Source organism: Neoarius graeffei, chromosome 12 (assembly GCF_027579695.1).
Source record: "Neoarius graeffei isolate fNeoGra1 chromosome 12, fNeoGra1.pri, whole genome shotgun sequence".
NCBI lineage: Eukaryota > Metazoa > Chordata > Actinopteri > Siluriformes > Ariidae > Neoarius > Neoarius graeffei.
The window spans coordinates 22,947,216-22,964,295 of record NC_083580.1 but is presented as its reverse complement, the minus strand read 5'-3'; the positions used below and the strand labels follow the sequence as shown (position 1 = coordinate 22,964,295).

Here is a 17,080-nt window from a genome sequence, read left to right as displayed (position 1 = left end):
TTTTGACCGGAACCGGAACTTCCTCCTTTCTCCCTCTTCCGCTGTTGGAAAAGGTAGCGTGGTCGGCTTGTGCTATACTTCATATACTTAAAAAAAGCTGTTTTTATCGTGAAGTCGTTTGTTAGCTGCACTTTTAAACGTGTCGTAAGGTATAAAGTTTATTATAATTAACGTCCCGAGGTTGCGTTTGCAGTATTTTAAACGTTTAATATGAAATATGCGGTCTGTACTGAGGCCTGCGCTCCGTCTCAGTAACTAGTGCGTGAAGTGATGCTAGTTAGCGAAGCCGGGTTGCTAATGCTAACGGTTTATGTTTGCTCAGTTTCCTTCATTATCGCTTTTACACTTTAGTGATCAACATTATATTTTAGTCGATATTCTTTACTTTTTTATTATTTATTTCTCTGGTTTACACTACCGTTCAAAAGTTTGGGGTCACTTTGAAATTTCCTTATTTTTGAAAGAAAAGCACTGTTCTTTTCAATGAAGATCACTTTAAACTAATCAGAAATCCACTCTATACATTGCTAATGTGGTAAATGACTATTCTAGCTAAATTCTACTAAATGTCTGGTTTTTGGTGCAATATCTCCATAGGTGTATAGAGGCCCATTTCCAGCAACTCTCACTCCAGTGTTCTAATGGTACAATGTGTTTGCTCATTGCCTCAGAAGGCTAATGGATGATTAGAAAACCCTTGTACAATCATGTTAGCACAGCTGAAAACAGTTGAGCTCTTTAGAGAAGCTATAAAACTGACCTTCCTTTGAGCAGATTGAGTTTCTGGAGCATCACATTTGTGGGGTCGATTAAATGCTCAAAATGGCCAGAAAAATGTCTTGACTATATTTTCTATTCATTTTACAACTTTTGGTGGTAAATAAAAGTGTGACTTTTCATGGAAAACACAAAATTGTTTGGGTGACCCCAAACTTTTGAACAGTAGTGTACATCTTAGTATACGTCGAATGGCTGCGAGTGTCGTTAATGTTAATGAACGGTATTGACATGGCTATCTGTATATGAGAGAGAAATGTCTTCTCTGGACTGATGCGTGAGAAAGTTCCATGTCCAGAAATGCATATAAATAATGTGGTACTTTCTCAAGCTATAGTCATTTGTATTTCCCTGTATGGGAGAATAATTGACGCAGGGTTAAATATAACAGCTTGGTGTCATGAATTTTAGATTGGGTACTTCACAGTGCCATTTCAATGTTGTGATGATCATTCCATTCTCTCTCACTGTCGATCAGGAACCGCCATCATGTCGTCTCACCTGCAGTGGATGGTGATCAGGAACAACTCCAGCTTTCTCATCAAGAGGAATAGACAGACCTACAGCACTGTAAGTAGCCACACTGGATTCAGCTAATCCGATCACCCTTCAGGACTGTTCAGCTCCTTGTATTCGAGGGCTTAAAGTGCATATCACGGGTAAATTCAGGAGCAAGATCGATGTAATTCTCCTATTTTATATTAAACTTTGGTCAAATATCTGTCACATTTTGAACAATTTTTTTTTTTACCTTGCGCAGTACTAGAAAAATTAAGTTGAAATCAAGTCATTTGAGGCGAATTCGTCCACCTCTGAAAAAACTTGCCATTTGGATTTCCTGGCAAACATTCTTTTTCGTGATGTCATGTGCAGGATGCCTCCCTCTGAATCCTGCGTCGGTGCTGGTTTGTTTGAGAAAACGACCTGGTGGTTTTCTGCAAATTTCTTCAACGTTATCACACAATTATTAAAATGGTTAACAGATGCATCATAGGAGGGTGTAGCGACACCAGTCTTGATGGGATTAGTACTCATCGTTTTCCAAAAGACCGGACGATGAGAGAGAAATGGGAGCGCTTGATCTACACAGGCTGTGCACTTAAACCATGCAAAGCTCGCGCAGCCTGCTGGCGCTTCCGCAGGTAACGTCACGAATCTGGCTCCAGACTCCCTTGGGATTTTTCCAGACGTGTTTTGTTTTTATTTTTTTCTGCTGTAGATAGATGGCCTTGTGCAAAATTACCCTTCTGGATGAGTGTATAAAGGGACACACTTTCATATTAAAAAAAAAGAGATTGGTCCAGAATATGCACTTAAATGTTATTACACTGTGCTTTTTAAGTGCCCATCATAGCTTGAAAGTTGTGACGTGACGACTTTTGAGACAGGAGAGTGTAAATCATGGTTTTATTGACTTCCACAACACCCAGTCATGTTTGAGATCTCCTCCACTTCTTCTCATAAGACCTAAACAGACCGAAACCAGCTGAAGAAACGAACCAATAATTTAAACTGTTCTTTGTAGGATTTCTCACTGCTAATTTGATCACTGGCATCCAAGAGCAGAGGATTTCGACCACCTAGGCTCATATTGGTACCAAGCTGGTTGTCACTGGCTTGCAGCATTTTTCTCCCCTTTTTTCAGTTCACCTAATGCAGTATTTAGATTTTACAGTAAGGAAATGTCATGAAGCAAGCTTTCTGGACAGCTTGTGTACACACCTGCTGCAATAGCTCCAAATGTTTGCTTGCAGGGTCTCATCTCATTATCTCTAGCCGCTTTATCCTGTTCTACAGGGTCGCAGGCAAGCTGGAGCCTATCCCAGCTGACTACGGGCGAAAGGCGGGGTACACCCTGGACAAGTCGCCAGGTCATCACAGGGCAGACACAGACAACCATTCACACTCACACCTACGGTCAATTTAGAGTCACCAGTTAGCCTAACCTGCATGTCTTTGGACTGTGGGGGAAACCGGAGCACCCGGAGGAAACCCACGCGGACACTGGGAGAACATGCAAACTCCACACAGAAAGGCCCTCGCCGGCCACGGGGCTCGAACCCGAACCTTCTTGCTGTGAGGTGACAGCGCTAACCACTACACCACCGTTGCTGCCCGCTTGCAGGGTCTTAGACATGCAGTTAACTGTGTAGTAGTGAAATGAGTTTGTACATTTCTGACTTGGATAAAGACTTAAGAGGATGAATAGGCACAGGCCCTCACAAACTTCAGCCATCTTTTCTGCACACACCATGATTTGAAAAGAGAGAAACGTGCATGAAGCTGCATGACCATAACTACACAAGTGGCCCATGTTTGATGCTAACTAGCTGCTCGTGTAAAGATGCCTGCAGCTTATTTGTTGCAAATATGTTCTCGAGGGTATTTGATTGGGTGCAGATTAGAGGAGTATGAATGGATTTGTCAAATTTTCCTTAAATTGAGCCCTACAATTAGTCTCTATAAAACACATTTTGATGTATATGGTCTTGTGTTCACAGCTCCAAGAGGCTTGTACAAAAGGCTATAAAACACCAGTTTTTCATTTTATGGACACCTTTAAACTCCTTGTATATTCAAATTGTGATGTATTTTGGAAACCAGTCAAAATGTGAATGCAATAGTTTTAGTGAGCCTTTGTCACATGTACACTCAAGCACAGCAAAATTCCTCTGCACTCATGAAGTGCCCTTAAGTAAGGCACTGAGCCTCCAACTGCTCCCTGGATGCTGTAGCATAGCTGCCCACTGCTGTGGGTATGTGTGTGTGCGCGCGCGCTCATTGCTCAATTGTGTGTGCGTGCGCGCTCGTGTGTTTGCTGCATCAGATGGATTAAATGCAGAGGAGGAATTTTGATGTGCTTGAGTGTACATGTGACAGGCTTCTTTGGGGGGGGGAAAAAAGTCTGTCTGCTTTGTTCCCAGAACAGTAAAGATTCTGTAATGTGAAACATCAGAGGTGTGATTTCATGTGCATGGTGTCTTTCGATATTGCTCATTTTGACCATTAAAAAAAATGTGGTCCCACATTAGACCCTTGGTGTTTGATCACAGTTCAGTGTAGCCTGTCGTAGTACTAACATGCTTTGGTTGCAGATTTGATGTAACTTTGTAATTTAACATTTAAACTCCTGTAGCTGTGTAATGGTAAAGCTGAACTTGTTCGTGATTGCGTCCAGATTAAGGCAGTTGCTCAGAAGAAGCGCTTTTTTCCCTTCTTTTTTGCCTCTCTTTAGAATGGATCATAATGCATGACTCTCAAACGTTTAACTGTGTAACCGTTTAGAGCTGAATGTATTTTTCCCCTTGTATTGTGTATATATTATGCATGTCATTCCATCTTAAAAAAAAAATACACCATTTAAAATGATCTTTTTGTTTGTTCTGTTTAAGGAGCCAAACAATCTGAAGGCCAGGAATGCATTCCGCTTTAACGGCCTCATTCACCGCAAGACAGTCGGTGTAGAGCAGGCAGCTGATGGCAAGGGTGTCGTCATCATCCTGAAGAAACGTGCAGGTAATACTACATTTTATCCTCTGAAATTAATATCCAGATTAGGCCAATCATGCAGAAAGTGTCTGTTTCTTTAGTGTGGGCTCTGTCAGGGGCCCAGAAATGTTTCTAGACACAACACGCGTGTTTTACTTCCCTGAACGATGTCTGAAACACTAGTTATTAGACCATCATGACCAGGTTTGTTTGGATACTGAATTTTGACTAATCAGTGAGCGTTTTACTCGATCTTGGACATTTCATTTTAAACACAGTTTGATACTGTAAACAGGACTTTCCCCAGAACAAAAATCAGAGCTGTGCTACTGATGTGGAGCCCCAGCCCAGAGGGCCATGAAGGGGCCTGTTAGGCCTTCTGCTGAGGGGTTCTGGGGGCTTGGTCCCCTGGAAAATTTTGAAATTGGATACACAAATGATGCACTGTGGTGGCATCTCTGGCTGATATAGACACAATTCAACGCTATAAAATTTGCTGTTTTTTTTTTTTTTTTTCCTTAAACCTTGTCAAATACGCAAGGGGCAAAAATTATATTTGAAATGAAAATGTAAGTGGTTAGTTCAGAGAGAAGTTTTATTTTATTGCACAGCAAAAATGCATAGTATTGAACAATATAGGAACTCAGGTCAAATCATGTAACAGTGCCATCTACTGATCAGCACCATCTCATCTCATTATCTCTAGCCCAGACCTGGGCATTTTCCGGCCCGCGGGCCGCATCCGGCCCTTTGGTTCATTCTGACCGGCCCGCGTAAGGTTAATTAGAAATTACAAAATAAACGTATTTTCTAATTTTACCTCATGTATGGACTGAATATACATTGCTTTTATTTTGAAGTTGTGTTCAACAAAAACGCAATTCGTGCGACATGAACATGACATGAAATCCCACGAAACCTAATCCAGCGATAACTGCTTCCGTAATTTGTCCAGACCAACCACAAACTTGTACGTCATCCTTCAAACGGTCCAGCCAATCACATAGTGTGGCGTCACCAGCAGGCGCCGGAGCCCGAGCCGATCTGTAGATCTGATACCTACACCGAATGGACTGATGATCATCTGTCAGCTGTGCTTCGCATCTCCACCTCAGACATTCAACCTGACTCTGATGCACTCGTTAAAGACCAACAGAGACTAGATTTCTCTCACTGAACAAATAAAAAACACCAAATGAGGTGATTAGACTACAAATGTGGGCATCATTATTATAATATATCTTGTTTGATATTTGGAGTAGAAAGACAATATTTTGATGTCTTTGTGTTTTGGGGTGAATGTGACTGAAAAAAAATGGTACAAACGTTCACATTTTGTTAACCATTGTTTTGGGAAATTTGATTGAATAAATGACATTTTTTGTAAGGCAACCTCATTTTTTCCATACTCTTACCAGTCTTAGCAGCTTGTAAAAACTGATATTTATTGCTTTATATAAAGAAATACAATTAATATGCAGAATTTAGTTCAGCCTTATGGTCTGATAAAGGCCTGGTCCATGTTTACGACTTTTCTGTTGGATTTTTGAAGAAGTAAATTTTTTAAAAAAATTTTTCCCCTGGTATTGAAGTAGTGTTTTAAAACTTGTGAATTGTGCTCAGGTCACCGCAAACCAGTGAAAGCATATGAGAAGATCACGATCAACAAGAATTCTCGCACCACACTGAACCGCCTCAGGAACATCATCCGCAAAAACAAATACAGGAAGGATCTCCGCATGGTGAGGACTCATGCATGGCTTTAATCTTCTATGTACTGGGGGTGTGGTGGCCTGGGAGAACCCTTCACGTGGTCAAATTGACTGAACTATAAATTTCTGAAAACTACAGGGTTTACTGAAGTCGTCGTCTTTGGATTCCAGTCCAAATCTACTGAAAGGCGTCCTGTCTACTTCTATATTTATAACCTAATCCAAATCAATTTGTGGAAAGCTTGCTAGCTAATTGTAAATTTAACAGTGATCCCTTTATCAGCATCAGCTAGCACCAGTCTCTTGCCATGTTTAATCACAAGCTTCATTGTTTCAGGTGGGGAAATAACTGACTGAATTAATCAGTGATTTTGTTGACCTTAAGTTATTTTAACTTTCTGCTGTTATCTGTACAACTCTTCTGTTCTGAGGATGTGATGGCACAGGTCTCTCTTGCTATGACACTTGATAGCTTTAGGAAGAGTAGCCATTTTACTACTGCTGCATTTGTTAAATTGGCTCCTTGCTCAATATTATTTACAACCTTTCTATGCAATTTTGTGAAAAATTTATTTTCTTAGTGAGGTTATAAAGTATATTTTTGGCAGAAACGGACTTTGCTTTCCAGACCTTAGCTACAGCAACATCTGACGGTTTTCCCAGACTGCCTCACATCTCCTTTGACCTTTTTACCATCTTAATGTTTTTGAACTGAAACAATTGAGCCATGGCTTAAGATTGGACTTAACAAATATCCTGCTGTTCTGTCCTCTCCCTCTCAGCCTGCCCTGAGGCGGGCCAGCGCCATCCTGAGGAGTCAGAAGCCTGTGGTGGTGAAGAAGAAGCGCTCCAGAGCTGCCAAGAGTGCATAAACACATGCACACACCCCACAAATGCTTAATAAATAAGTGTTTTGGTCAAATATCCCAGACTGGCTCTTATTTTTATGATTGTGTAGGATTTTTATTCCTCTCTGGTTAAAAGCACACAAGGCAATACACAGTAAGTGTGATGTGCCTAAAGGAAGGTAATCTATGTGAAAGTAAAGTTGTGTATGAAAGTCTGATTTAGCTGTGCCTAAAATATAATTTATTAAATTTGCTCTATGAAATGGGCAAGCCCATCTTTCTTCTCTTTAACCTTAAAAATAACTATTTCTGTTGTCCTAAACGATATCAGACCAGACATGTCTGTCCTGTGTAGCTTAAGAGTTCATTACTGGTTATGATGGTAAATGGACTGCAGTTAGTCGGTCAACAAACCTTGGTAATTTGGTTGCTTAGTTTTGCAACAGTTGGGTGTTTTAAGTTAGAAACTCAAGCAGTTGATTATAATTAATGGGAACCTTGTATGGACGGTTTCATGTACCTTTTGAGGTTGGATGGAAATGTCTAAACACTTGAACCATCCTGAGCCAGTAAACAGCACCTTGTTTGTATTCAGCTACTAAGTTGTGTAGGGTTTTCTTTTTTTCTGAAGAAACCCATGAACAGGCTCTATCATTTATTTACACACACATTTTCTCATGCACACAGTGGATATAAAAAGTGTACACACCCAGTTAAAATGATGGGTTTTTCTGATGTTAAAAAAAGAGACCATGACAAATAATTTCAAAACTTTTCCCACCTTTAGTGTGACCTATAACCTGTACAATTCAATTAAAATCTGTGGAGGAGAAAAAAGTTGAATGTACAATAAGCTGGTTGCATAAGTATGCACATCCTTAAACTAATACTTTGTTGAAGCACCTTTTAATTTAATTATAGCATTCAGTGTTTTTGGGTCAGAGTCTCAGCCTGCCACATCTAAACTTGGCAATATTTGCCCATTCTTCCTTGCAAAAGTGCTCCAAATCTGTCAGATTGTGAGGGCATCTCTTGTGCACAGCCCTCTTCAGGTCACCCCACAGATTTTCAATTGGATTTAGGTCTGGGCTCTGGCTGGGTTGTTCTAAAACTTTTTGGTGTCATTGTTATGCTGAAAGATGAAATTCCTTTTCAGCTTTCTAGCAGACACCTGAAGGTTTTGGGCCAAAACTGACTGGTATTTAGAACTGTTCATAATTCCCTCCACCTTGACTAAAGCCCCTGTTCCAGCTGAAGAAAAACAACCCCAAAACATGATGCTGCCACCACCATGCTTCACCATGGGTATGGTGTTCTTTTGGTGATGCGCAGTAGTGTTTTTGCACCAAACATACCTTTTGGAATTGTGGCCAAAAAGTTCAACCTTGGTTTCATCAGACCATAACACATTTTCCCATATGCTTTTGAGAGTGTTGATGCATTTTTTTTTTTTTTTGCAAAATTTAGCTAGGCCTGGATGTTTTTCTTTGACCCTACTTCATAGTCCAGACATATGGAGATTGTCACATGTAGTGCACAGCCAGAAATTCCTGCAGCTCCTTCTACCGTAGGCTTCTTGGCAGCCTCCCTGACCAGTTTTCTTCTTGTCTTTTCATCAATTTTGGAGAGACGCTTGGTTCTTGGTAATGTCACTGTTGTCCCATATTTTCTCCACTTGATGACTGTCTTCACTGTGCTCCATGATATATCTAATGCCGTGGAAATGTTTTTGTACCCTTCTCCTGACTGATACCTTTCAACAATGAGATTCCTTTGATGCTTTGTAAGCTCTCTGCGAACCCTGGCTTTTGCTGGAGGATGCAACTGAGTAAATGTCTGAACTTTATTTGGGGTTAATCAGAGTTGTTTTAATTGATGGCAGGCGTGAACCCAAAAACACTGAATGCTGTAATTAAATCAAAAGGTGCTTCAACAAAGTATTAGTTTAAGGGTGTGCACACTTATGCAACCAGCTTATTGTACTTTTTTTTTCCCCCTAACAGATTTGTTTTTCAATTGAATTGTACAGGCTATAGGTCACATTAAAGGTGGGAAAAGTTTTTAAATTATTTATCATGGTCTTGCCTTGTGCCCAGTGTTACTAGGATTAGCTTCAGGTCCAACATGACCTTGACCAGGTTACTGAAGATGACTGAATGAATTTCATGTAAATGATTCTGGGATGTTGGAATGAACTATAAATGTATGGTTAGGATTTGCCTATATCCCCCTAATGGTAGCTGTACTCCTATTCACACCACATCTCAGTCATGTAGCATGATTGATCTCTTTGTGTGACAGAAATAGAGTGAATCACATTTGTGATCATGCTCTCGATCAGATCAATAATGTGTGTGTGTGATGGAATCTGCATTCAACTCGGAGCTGTGAGTTTTGCATGAGAAGCTCTGAACAGTTGGAACTAAAAGCCACAAATTCTCTCCTGACGTGGGTGTTCTGCATGGATGCCATGTATCTGCTACAGGCCCTGTGTCTTTGTGTGTTGGTGTTCATGGGTGTGTGTTGCCATGCATTTGAACTGCAGGACATGATCCACACTCTAATCGAGGAAAACATCCATCTGCATGACCAGTTGGAGAACCTCACAGCCGCTCTGAGAGAACTGCGGCAGCTTCTGCTTCATCACAGCAATGGTATTTCTTTTTCTCTCTCTCCCTCTCTCTCTCAGTTCTCATCTCATCTCATTATCTCTAGCCGCTTTATCCTGTTCTACAGGGTCGCAGGCAAGCTGGAGCCTATCCCAGCTGACTACGGGCGAAAGGCGGGGTACACCCTGGACAAGTCGCCAGGTCATCACAGGGCTGACACATAGACACAGACAGCCATTCACACTCTCACCTACGGTCAATTTAGAGTCACCAGTTAACCTAACCTGCATGTCTTTGGATTGTGGGGGAAACCGGAGCACCCGGAGGAAACCCACGCGGACACGGAGAGAACATGCAAACTCCGCACAGAAAGGCCCTCGTCAGCCACGGGGCTCGAACCCGGACCTTCTTTCTGTGGGGCGACAGTGCTAACTACACCACCATGCCACCCTCTCTCAGTTCTTACAGAGTAAAATATTATGAATGAAATAATATTACGGCCATTTTCATGGTTTTCAGGACAGTTTTTATTTGCTTTCAAACAGGCTTGGCTCCAGCCAAGGTGGGCTAGGGAGATTTTGTGGGGAGGACAAATTATATAAATATATTTTCAGAAGAAATATATATATATATATATATATATATATATATATATATATATATAAGACACGAGTGTTTTTCATACAAACTACATCTAGGACATTGAGTAACACATACCTATCAGCTGTAAAATTAAAAACGCTGACAGGTAAAGTGAATTACATTGATTATGTTGTTACACTGGCACCTGTCAAGGGGTGGGATATATTAAGCAGCAAGAGAACATTCAATTCTCGAAGTTGATGTCTTGGAAGCAGTCAAAATGGGCAAGTGTAAGGATCTGAGCGACTTTGACAAGGGCTGAATTGCGATGGCTAGATGACTGGGTCTGAGCATCTCCAAAATGGCACATCTTATTGAGTGTTCCCGGTATGCAGTGGTTAGTACCTACCAAAAGTTGTTCAAAGAAGGACAACTAGTGAAACAACAATAGGGTAATGGGCATTGAAGATGCACGAAGGCTAGCCCATATGGTCCAATCTCACAGAAGTTACTGTCGCACAAACTGCTGAAAAAGTTAATATTAGGTAAAACAGAAAGGTGTTTGCTTCACTCATTCATGAAATATACATTCACCACTTGAAGATAAACTTCATATCTTCGCGCAACCATGTAATGTTCTCTCTGTGTGTGTATATATATATCACACACACACACATGCTCGTGATTTTAACAGAGAAACCCCAAGCTAGCTGAAACCGAACCCATTAACCCATTCCAGACACAATTAAAAACAGGACAACATGGCATATGACTACACATGACATGTTTGGACAGGGCAAAATCACTCTTCACCTTTGGTAATTTATCATAAAAATATATAAATTAAGTTTACCCGGATTTACATTTCTATAAAATGTACACTATCAAGTTTTAAAAATAGGAAGTGTGGGACCTGCACGAAAACCTTCATTATTTACTGTAGATTAGTATAATATACAGTGGTGCTTGAAAGTTTGTGAACCCTTTAGAATTTTCTATATTTCTGCATAAATATGACCGAAAACATCATCAGAATTTCACACAAGTCCTAAAAGTAGATAAAGAGAACCCAGTTAAACAAATGAGACAAAAATATTAGATTTGGTCATTTATTTATTGAGAAAAATGATCCAATATTACATATCGGTGAGTGGCAAAAGTATGTGAACCTTTGCTTTCAGTATCTGGTGTGACCCCCTTGTGCAGCAATAACTGCAACTAAACGTTTGCGGTAACTGTTGATCAGTCCTGCACACCGGCTTGGAGGAATTTTAGCTCATTCCTCCATACAGAACAGCTTCAACTCTGGGATGTTGGTGGGTTTTCTCACATGAACTGCTCGCTTCAGGTCCTTCCACAGCATTTCAATTGGATTAAGGTCAAGACTTTGACTTGGCCATTCCAAAACATTAACTTTATTCTTCTTTAACCATTCTTTGGTAGAACAACTTGTGTGCTTAAGGTCATTGTCTTGCTGCATGACCCACTTTCTCTTGAGATTCAGTTCATGGACAGATGTCCTGACATTTTCCTTTAGAATTCGCTGGTATAATTCAGAATTAATTGTTCCATTGATGATGGCAAGCCGTCCTGGCCCAGATGCAGCAAAACAGGCCCAAACCATGATACTACCACCACCATGTTTCACAAATGAGATAAGGTTCTTATGCTGGAATGCAGTGTTTTCCTTTCTCCAAACATAACGCTTCTCATTTAAACCAAAAAGTTCTATTTTGGTCTCATCCGTCCACAAAACTTTTTTCCAATAGCCTTCTGGCTTGTCCACGAGATCTTTAGCAAACTGCAGACGAGCAGCAATGTTCTTTTTGGAGAGCAGTGGCTTTCTCCTTGCAACCCTGCCATGCACACCATTGTTGTTCAGTGTTCTTCTGATAGTGGACTCATGAACATTAACATTAGCCAATGTGAGAGAGGCCTTCAGTTGCTTAGAAGTTACCCTGGGGTCCTTTGTGACCTCGCCGACTATTACATGCCTTGCTTTTGGAGTGATCTTTGTTGGTCGATCACTCCTGGGGAGGGTAATGGTCTTGAATTTCCTCCATTTGTCCACAATCTGTCTGACTGTGGATTGGTGGAGTCCAAACTCTTTAGAGATGGTTTTGTAACCTTTTCCAGCCTGATGAGCATCAACAACGCTTTTTCTGAGGTCCTCAGAAATCTCCTTTGTTCGTGCCATCATACACTTCCACAAACATGTGTTGTGAAGATCAGACTTTGATAGATCTCTGGGGGCGTCGTGGCTCAGGTGGTTAAGGCGCCATACCATGAATGCGGGCGACCCGGGTTCGATTCCGGCCCGAGGTCATTTCCCGATCCCTTCCCGTCTCTCTCTCCCGCTCATTTCCTGTCTCTACACTGTCCTATCCAATAAAGGTGCAAAAAGCCCAAAAAAATATCTTTAAAAAAAAAAAAAAAAAAAGACTTTGATAGATCTCTGTTCTTTAAATAAAACAGGGTGCCCACTCACACCTGACTGTCGTCCCATTGATTGAAAACAGCTGACTCTAATTTCACCTTCAAATTAACTGCTAATCCTAGAGGTTCACCTACTTTTGCACCTCACAGATATGTAATATTGGATCATTTTCCTCAATAAATAAATGACCAAGTATAATATTTTTATCTCATTTGTTTAACTGGGTTCTCTTTATCTACTTTTAGGACTTGTGTGAAAATCTGATGACGTTTTAGCTCATCTTTATGCAGAAATATAGAAAATTCTAAAGGGTTCACAAACTTTCAAGCACCACTGTAATATTACTTATGCAGTTATTCCAGGCATTTTTGTATACTATTATGATAGTATTTGTATAGATTAGATTTGTATAGATATGATAATATTTGTATAGAATAGATTGTATACTATTATTATAGTATTTAGTATACTATTATTGTTACTACTATGAAAAAGGATATTATTATTATTATTATTATTATTATTATTATTATTATTAGGGCCCGAGCCCTATAGGGCGAAGGCCCTATTGATCTTGTTCGGTTTTTTATTATTATTATTATTATTAGGGCCCGAGCCCTATAGGGCGAAGGCCCTATTGATCTTGTTCGGTTTTTTATTATTATTATTAGGGCCCGAGCCCTATAGGGCGAAGGCCCTATTGATCTTGTTCGGTTTTTTATTAGGGCCCGAGCCCTATAGGGCGAAGGCCCTATTGATCTTGTTCGGTTTTTTATTATTATTATTATTATTCTTATTATTATTATTATTCCTTAGTCGCGGTCGCTGTTCGGCCTTTTTTGGGGCACTTCCTGTGGACGAAAACGCGCATATTTTGGATCATTTTATCGGCATCCCCTACGCTACTCAGATCCAAAACCCCAGATCTGGGCGGGGCTCTGGGCCTCTATAGCGCCCCCTAACGCCTTGAAAATTTTGCCTTTTTTCGAAGGCTCCTGGTTGCCATATAGTTTGTCGTAGAGGAACGAAATTTGGTTCACATATGTATCTTACTGAGACGAACAAAAAAAGTTCTATGAATGCATAGCCACGCCCAACAGGAAGTGAGGTAATTTTACTTTTGTGCGAAATGCATGGCCACGAAGACGGCGCAACTCCTCCTAGACCGTTCATGGGAATGTCACCAAAATTGATACACATCATCTACAGACATGGCTGACAAAAGTTACTAAATACGTTTCACGTAGGATAAAACGTTCAGAAGTTATACGTCAATCAATTTTCACTTCAAAATTTTACATGCTAAAAAATTCATAACAAATCTTCTAATTGCTCAAAACTGCTCATACTTCACACGCAAATCACTCATTGGGCTTCTGACATGTTACCCAATTTCTGTGATATTTCGCCACTGGGGGCGCTATTTTTGGGCAAAAAATCCAATCTTTCCTCAAATTTGGTCAAACTTCAGGGCCACCCTCTTACTACGTCCCATGTCATGTATACCGCATTTTGGGAATTTTCGTCCATGGGGGGCGCTGTTTTTGGCCGACGCAATTGCTCCAAAACGGGTTTTTGGTAAATAATTCCATAATGCTTTTCCTTCACACCACTACCTTGTGATAGTGCGTTCCTGTTGTAGACACTTATTTTTCCAACTCATAATCGCTCATGTACAGCATAGCGCCACCTTCTGACATGGGAAAAACCAAAAAATTTATTCTTCAAAAATCTATATCTCATCTTCTATTTACTCAATTGTCATCAAACTTCATACGCAAACTCTTCATAGCTCACCTGACATGTCCGCCAAATTTTGTGCACTTTCGCCCCTGGGGGTGCTGGTTATGGCGGAAATGATATTGCAGCTTCTGATTTGTCAAACTTGGCAAGCAAACTCTTTTCAAGACCCTTATTGGGGCGCTTGCCATGGTCGACAACGCACGAAATTTGGCTCCTTTTTCTTAGACTGCCACCGCTACTGAGAACCAAAGGCCCAGATCCAGCCGGGCCTCAGGGCCTCTATAGCGCCCCCTAACTCGTTGTGATTTTGGCCTCCCGCTTTAAGGTGCCTGGTTGCCATGTAGTTTGTAGGAGTGGCATGCCATTTGGTACGCATATGTATCTCACTAAGCCGGACAAAAATGTAATGCCAATGCATTAGCCACGCCCAACAGGAAGTGAGGTAATTTCACTTTTGTGCGAAATGCATGGCCATGAAGACGGCGCAACTCCTCCTAGACTGTTCATAGGAATGTCACCAAAATTGATACACATCATCTACAGACATGGCTGACAAAAGTTACTAAATAAGTTTCACGTAGCTTAAACCGCTCAGAAGTTATACGTCAATCAATTTTTAATGCAAAATTTTACATGCTTAAAAATTCATAACAAATCTTCTAATTGCTCAAAACTGCTCATACTTCACACGCAAATCCCTCATTGGGCTTCTGACATGTTCCCCATTTTCTGTGATATTTCGCCACTGGGGGCGCTATTTTTGGGCAAACAATCCAATCTTTCCTCAAATTTGGTCAAACTTCACGGCCACCCTCTTACTACCGCCCATGTCATGTACACCACATTTTGGGAATTTTCGTCCATGGGGGGCGCTGTTTTTGGCCGACGCAATTTCTCCAAAACGGGTTTTTGGTAAATAATTCCATAATGCTTTTCCTTCACACCACTACCTTGTGATAGTGCATTGCTGTTGTAGACACTTATTTCTCCAACTCATAATCGCTCATGTACAGCATTGCGCCACCTTCTGACATGGGAAAAACCAAAAAATTTATTCTTCAAAAATCTACCTCTCATCTTCTATTTACTCAATTGTCATCAAACTTCATACGCAAACTCTTCATAGCTCTCCTGACATATCCGCCAAATTTTGTGCACTTTCACCCCTGGGGGTGCTGGTTATGGCACAAATGATATTGCAGCTTCTGATTGGTCAAACTTGGCAAGCAGACTCTTTACGGTATTTCGCGGGGACGCATGCCCCCGCCCCCCCTGGCCGCTGGCGCGAGGGCCCGTCAAGGCCGCTTGCGGCTTTAATTATTATTATACCTTAGTCGCGGTCGCTGTTCGGCCTTTTTTGGGGCACTTCCTGTGGACGAAAACGCGCATATTTTGGATCATTTTATCGGCATCCCCTACGCTACTCAGATCCAAAACCCCAGATCTGGGCGGGGCTCTGGGCCTCTATAGCGCCCCCTAACGCCTTGAAAATTTTGCCTTTTTTCGAAGGCTCCTGGTTGCCATATAGTTTGTCGTAGAGGAACGAAATTTGGTTCACATATGTATCTTACTGAGACGAACAAAAAACGTTCTATGAATGCATAGCCACGCCCAACAGGAAGTGAGGTAATTTTACTTTTGTGCGAAATGCATGGCCACGAAGACGGCGCAACTCCTCCTAGACCGTTCATGGGAATGTCACCAAAATTGATACACATCATCTACAGACATGGCTGACAAAAGTTACTAAATACGTTTCACGTAGGATAAAACGTTCAGAAGTTATACGTCGATCAATTTTCACTTCAAAATTTTACATGCTAAAAAATTCATAACAAATCTTCTAATTGCTCAAAACTGCTCATACTTCACACGCAAATCACTCATTGGGCTTCTGACATGTTACCCAATTTCTGTGATATTTCGCCACTGGGGGCGCTATTTTTGGGCAAAAAATCCAATCTTTCCTCAAATTTGGTCAAACTTCACGGCCACCCTCTTACTACCTCCCACGTCATGTATACCGCATTTTGGGAATTTTCGTCCATGGGGGGCGCTGTTTTTGGCCGACGCAATTGCTCCAAAACGGGTTTTTGGTAAATAATTCCATAATGCTTTTCCTTCACACCACTACCTTGTGATAGTGCGTTCCTGTTGTGGACACTTATTTTTCCAACTCATAATCGCTCATGTACAGCATAGCGCCACCTTCTGACATGGGAAAAACCAAAAAATTTATTCTTCAAAAATCTATATCTCATCTTCTATTTACTCAATTGTCATCAAACTTCATACGCAAACTCTTCATAGCTCACCTGACATGTCCGCCAAATTTTGTGCACTTTCGCCCCTGGGGGTGCTGGTTATGGCGGAAATGATATTGCAGCTTCTGATTTGTCAAACTTGGCAAGCAAACTCTTTTCAAGACCCTTATTGGGGCGCTTGCCATGGTCGACCACGCACGAAATTTGGCTCCTTTTTCTTAGACTGCCACCGCTACTGAGAACCAAAAGCCCAGATCCAGCCGGGCCTCAGGGCCTCTATAGCGCCCCCTAACTCGTTGTGATTTTGGCCTCCCGCTTTAAGGTGCCTGGTTGCCATGTAGTTTGTAGGAGTGGCGTGCCATTTGGTACGCATATGTATCTCACTAAGCCGGACAAAAATGTAATGCCAATGCATTAGCCACGCCCAACAGGAAGTGAGGTAATTTCACTTTTGTGCGAAATGCATGGCCACGAAGACGGCGCAACTCCTCCTAGACTGTTCATAGGAATGTCACCAAAGTTGATACACATCATCTACAGACATGGCTGACAAAAGTTACTAAATAAGTTTCACGTAGCTTAAACCGCTCAGAAGTTATACGTCAATCAATTTTTAATG

The 17,080-nt window shown here is 41.2% G+C and overlaps 1 protein-coding gene across 1 annotated transcript; it reads left to right on the top strand.

Annotated features, from left to right (window-relative positions):
• Positions 1–6,902, top strand: rpl28 (ribosomal protein L28). The gene is made up of 5 exons (XM_060935693.1): positions 1–53; positions 1,256–1,347; positions 4,170–4,293; positions 5,890–6,008; positions 6,761–6,902. Exons 2-5 carry the CDS (start codon positions 1,267–1,269, stop codon positions 6,848–6,850), a joined length of 414 nt encoding a protein of 137 aa, XP_060791676.1. The 5' UTR covers positions 1–53; positions 1,256–1,266; the 3' UTR covers positions 6,851–6,902.
• Positions 6,903–17,080: the final 10,178 nt, after the last annotated feature.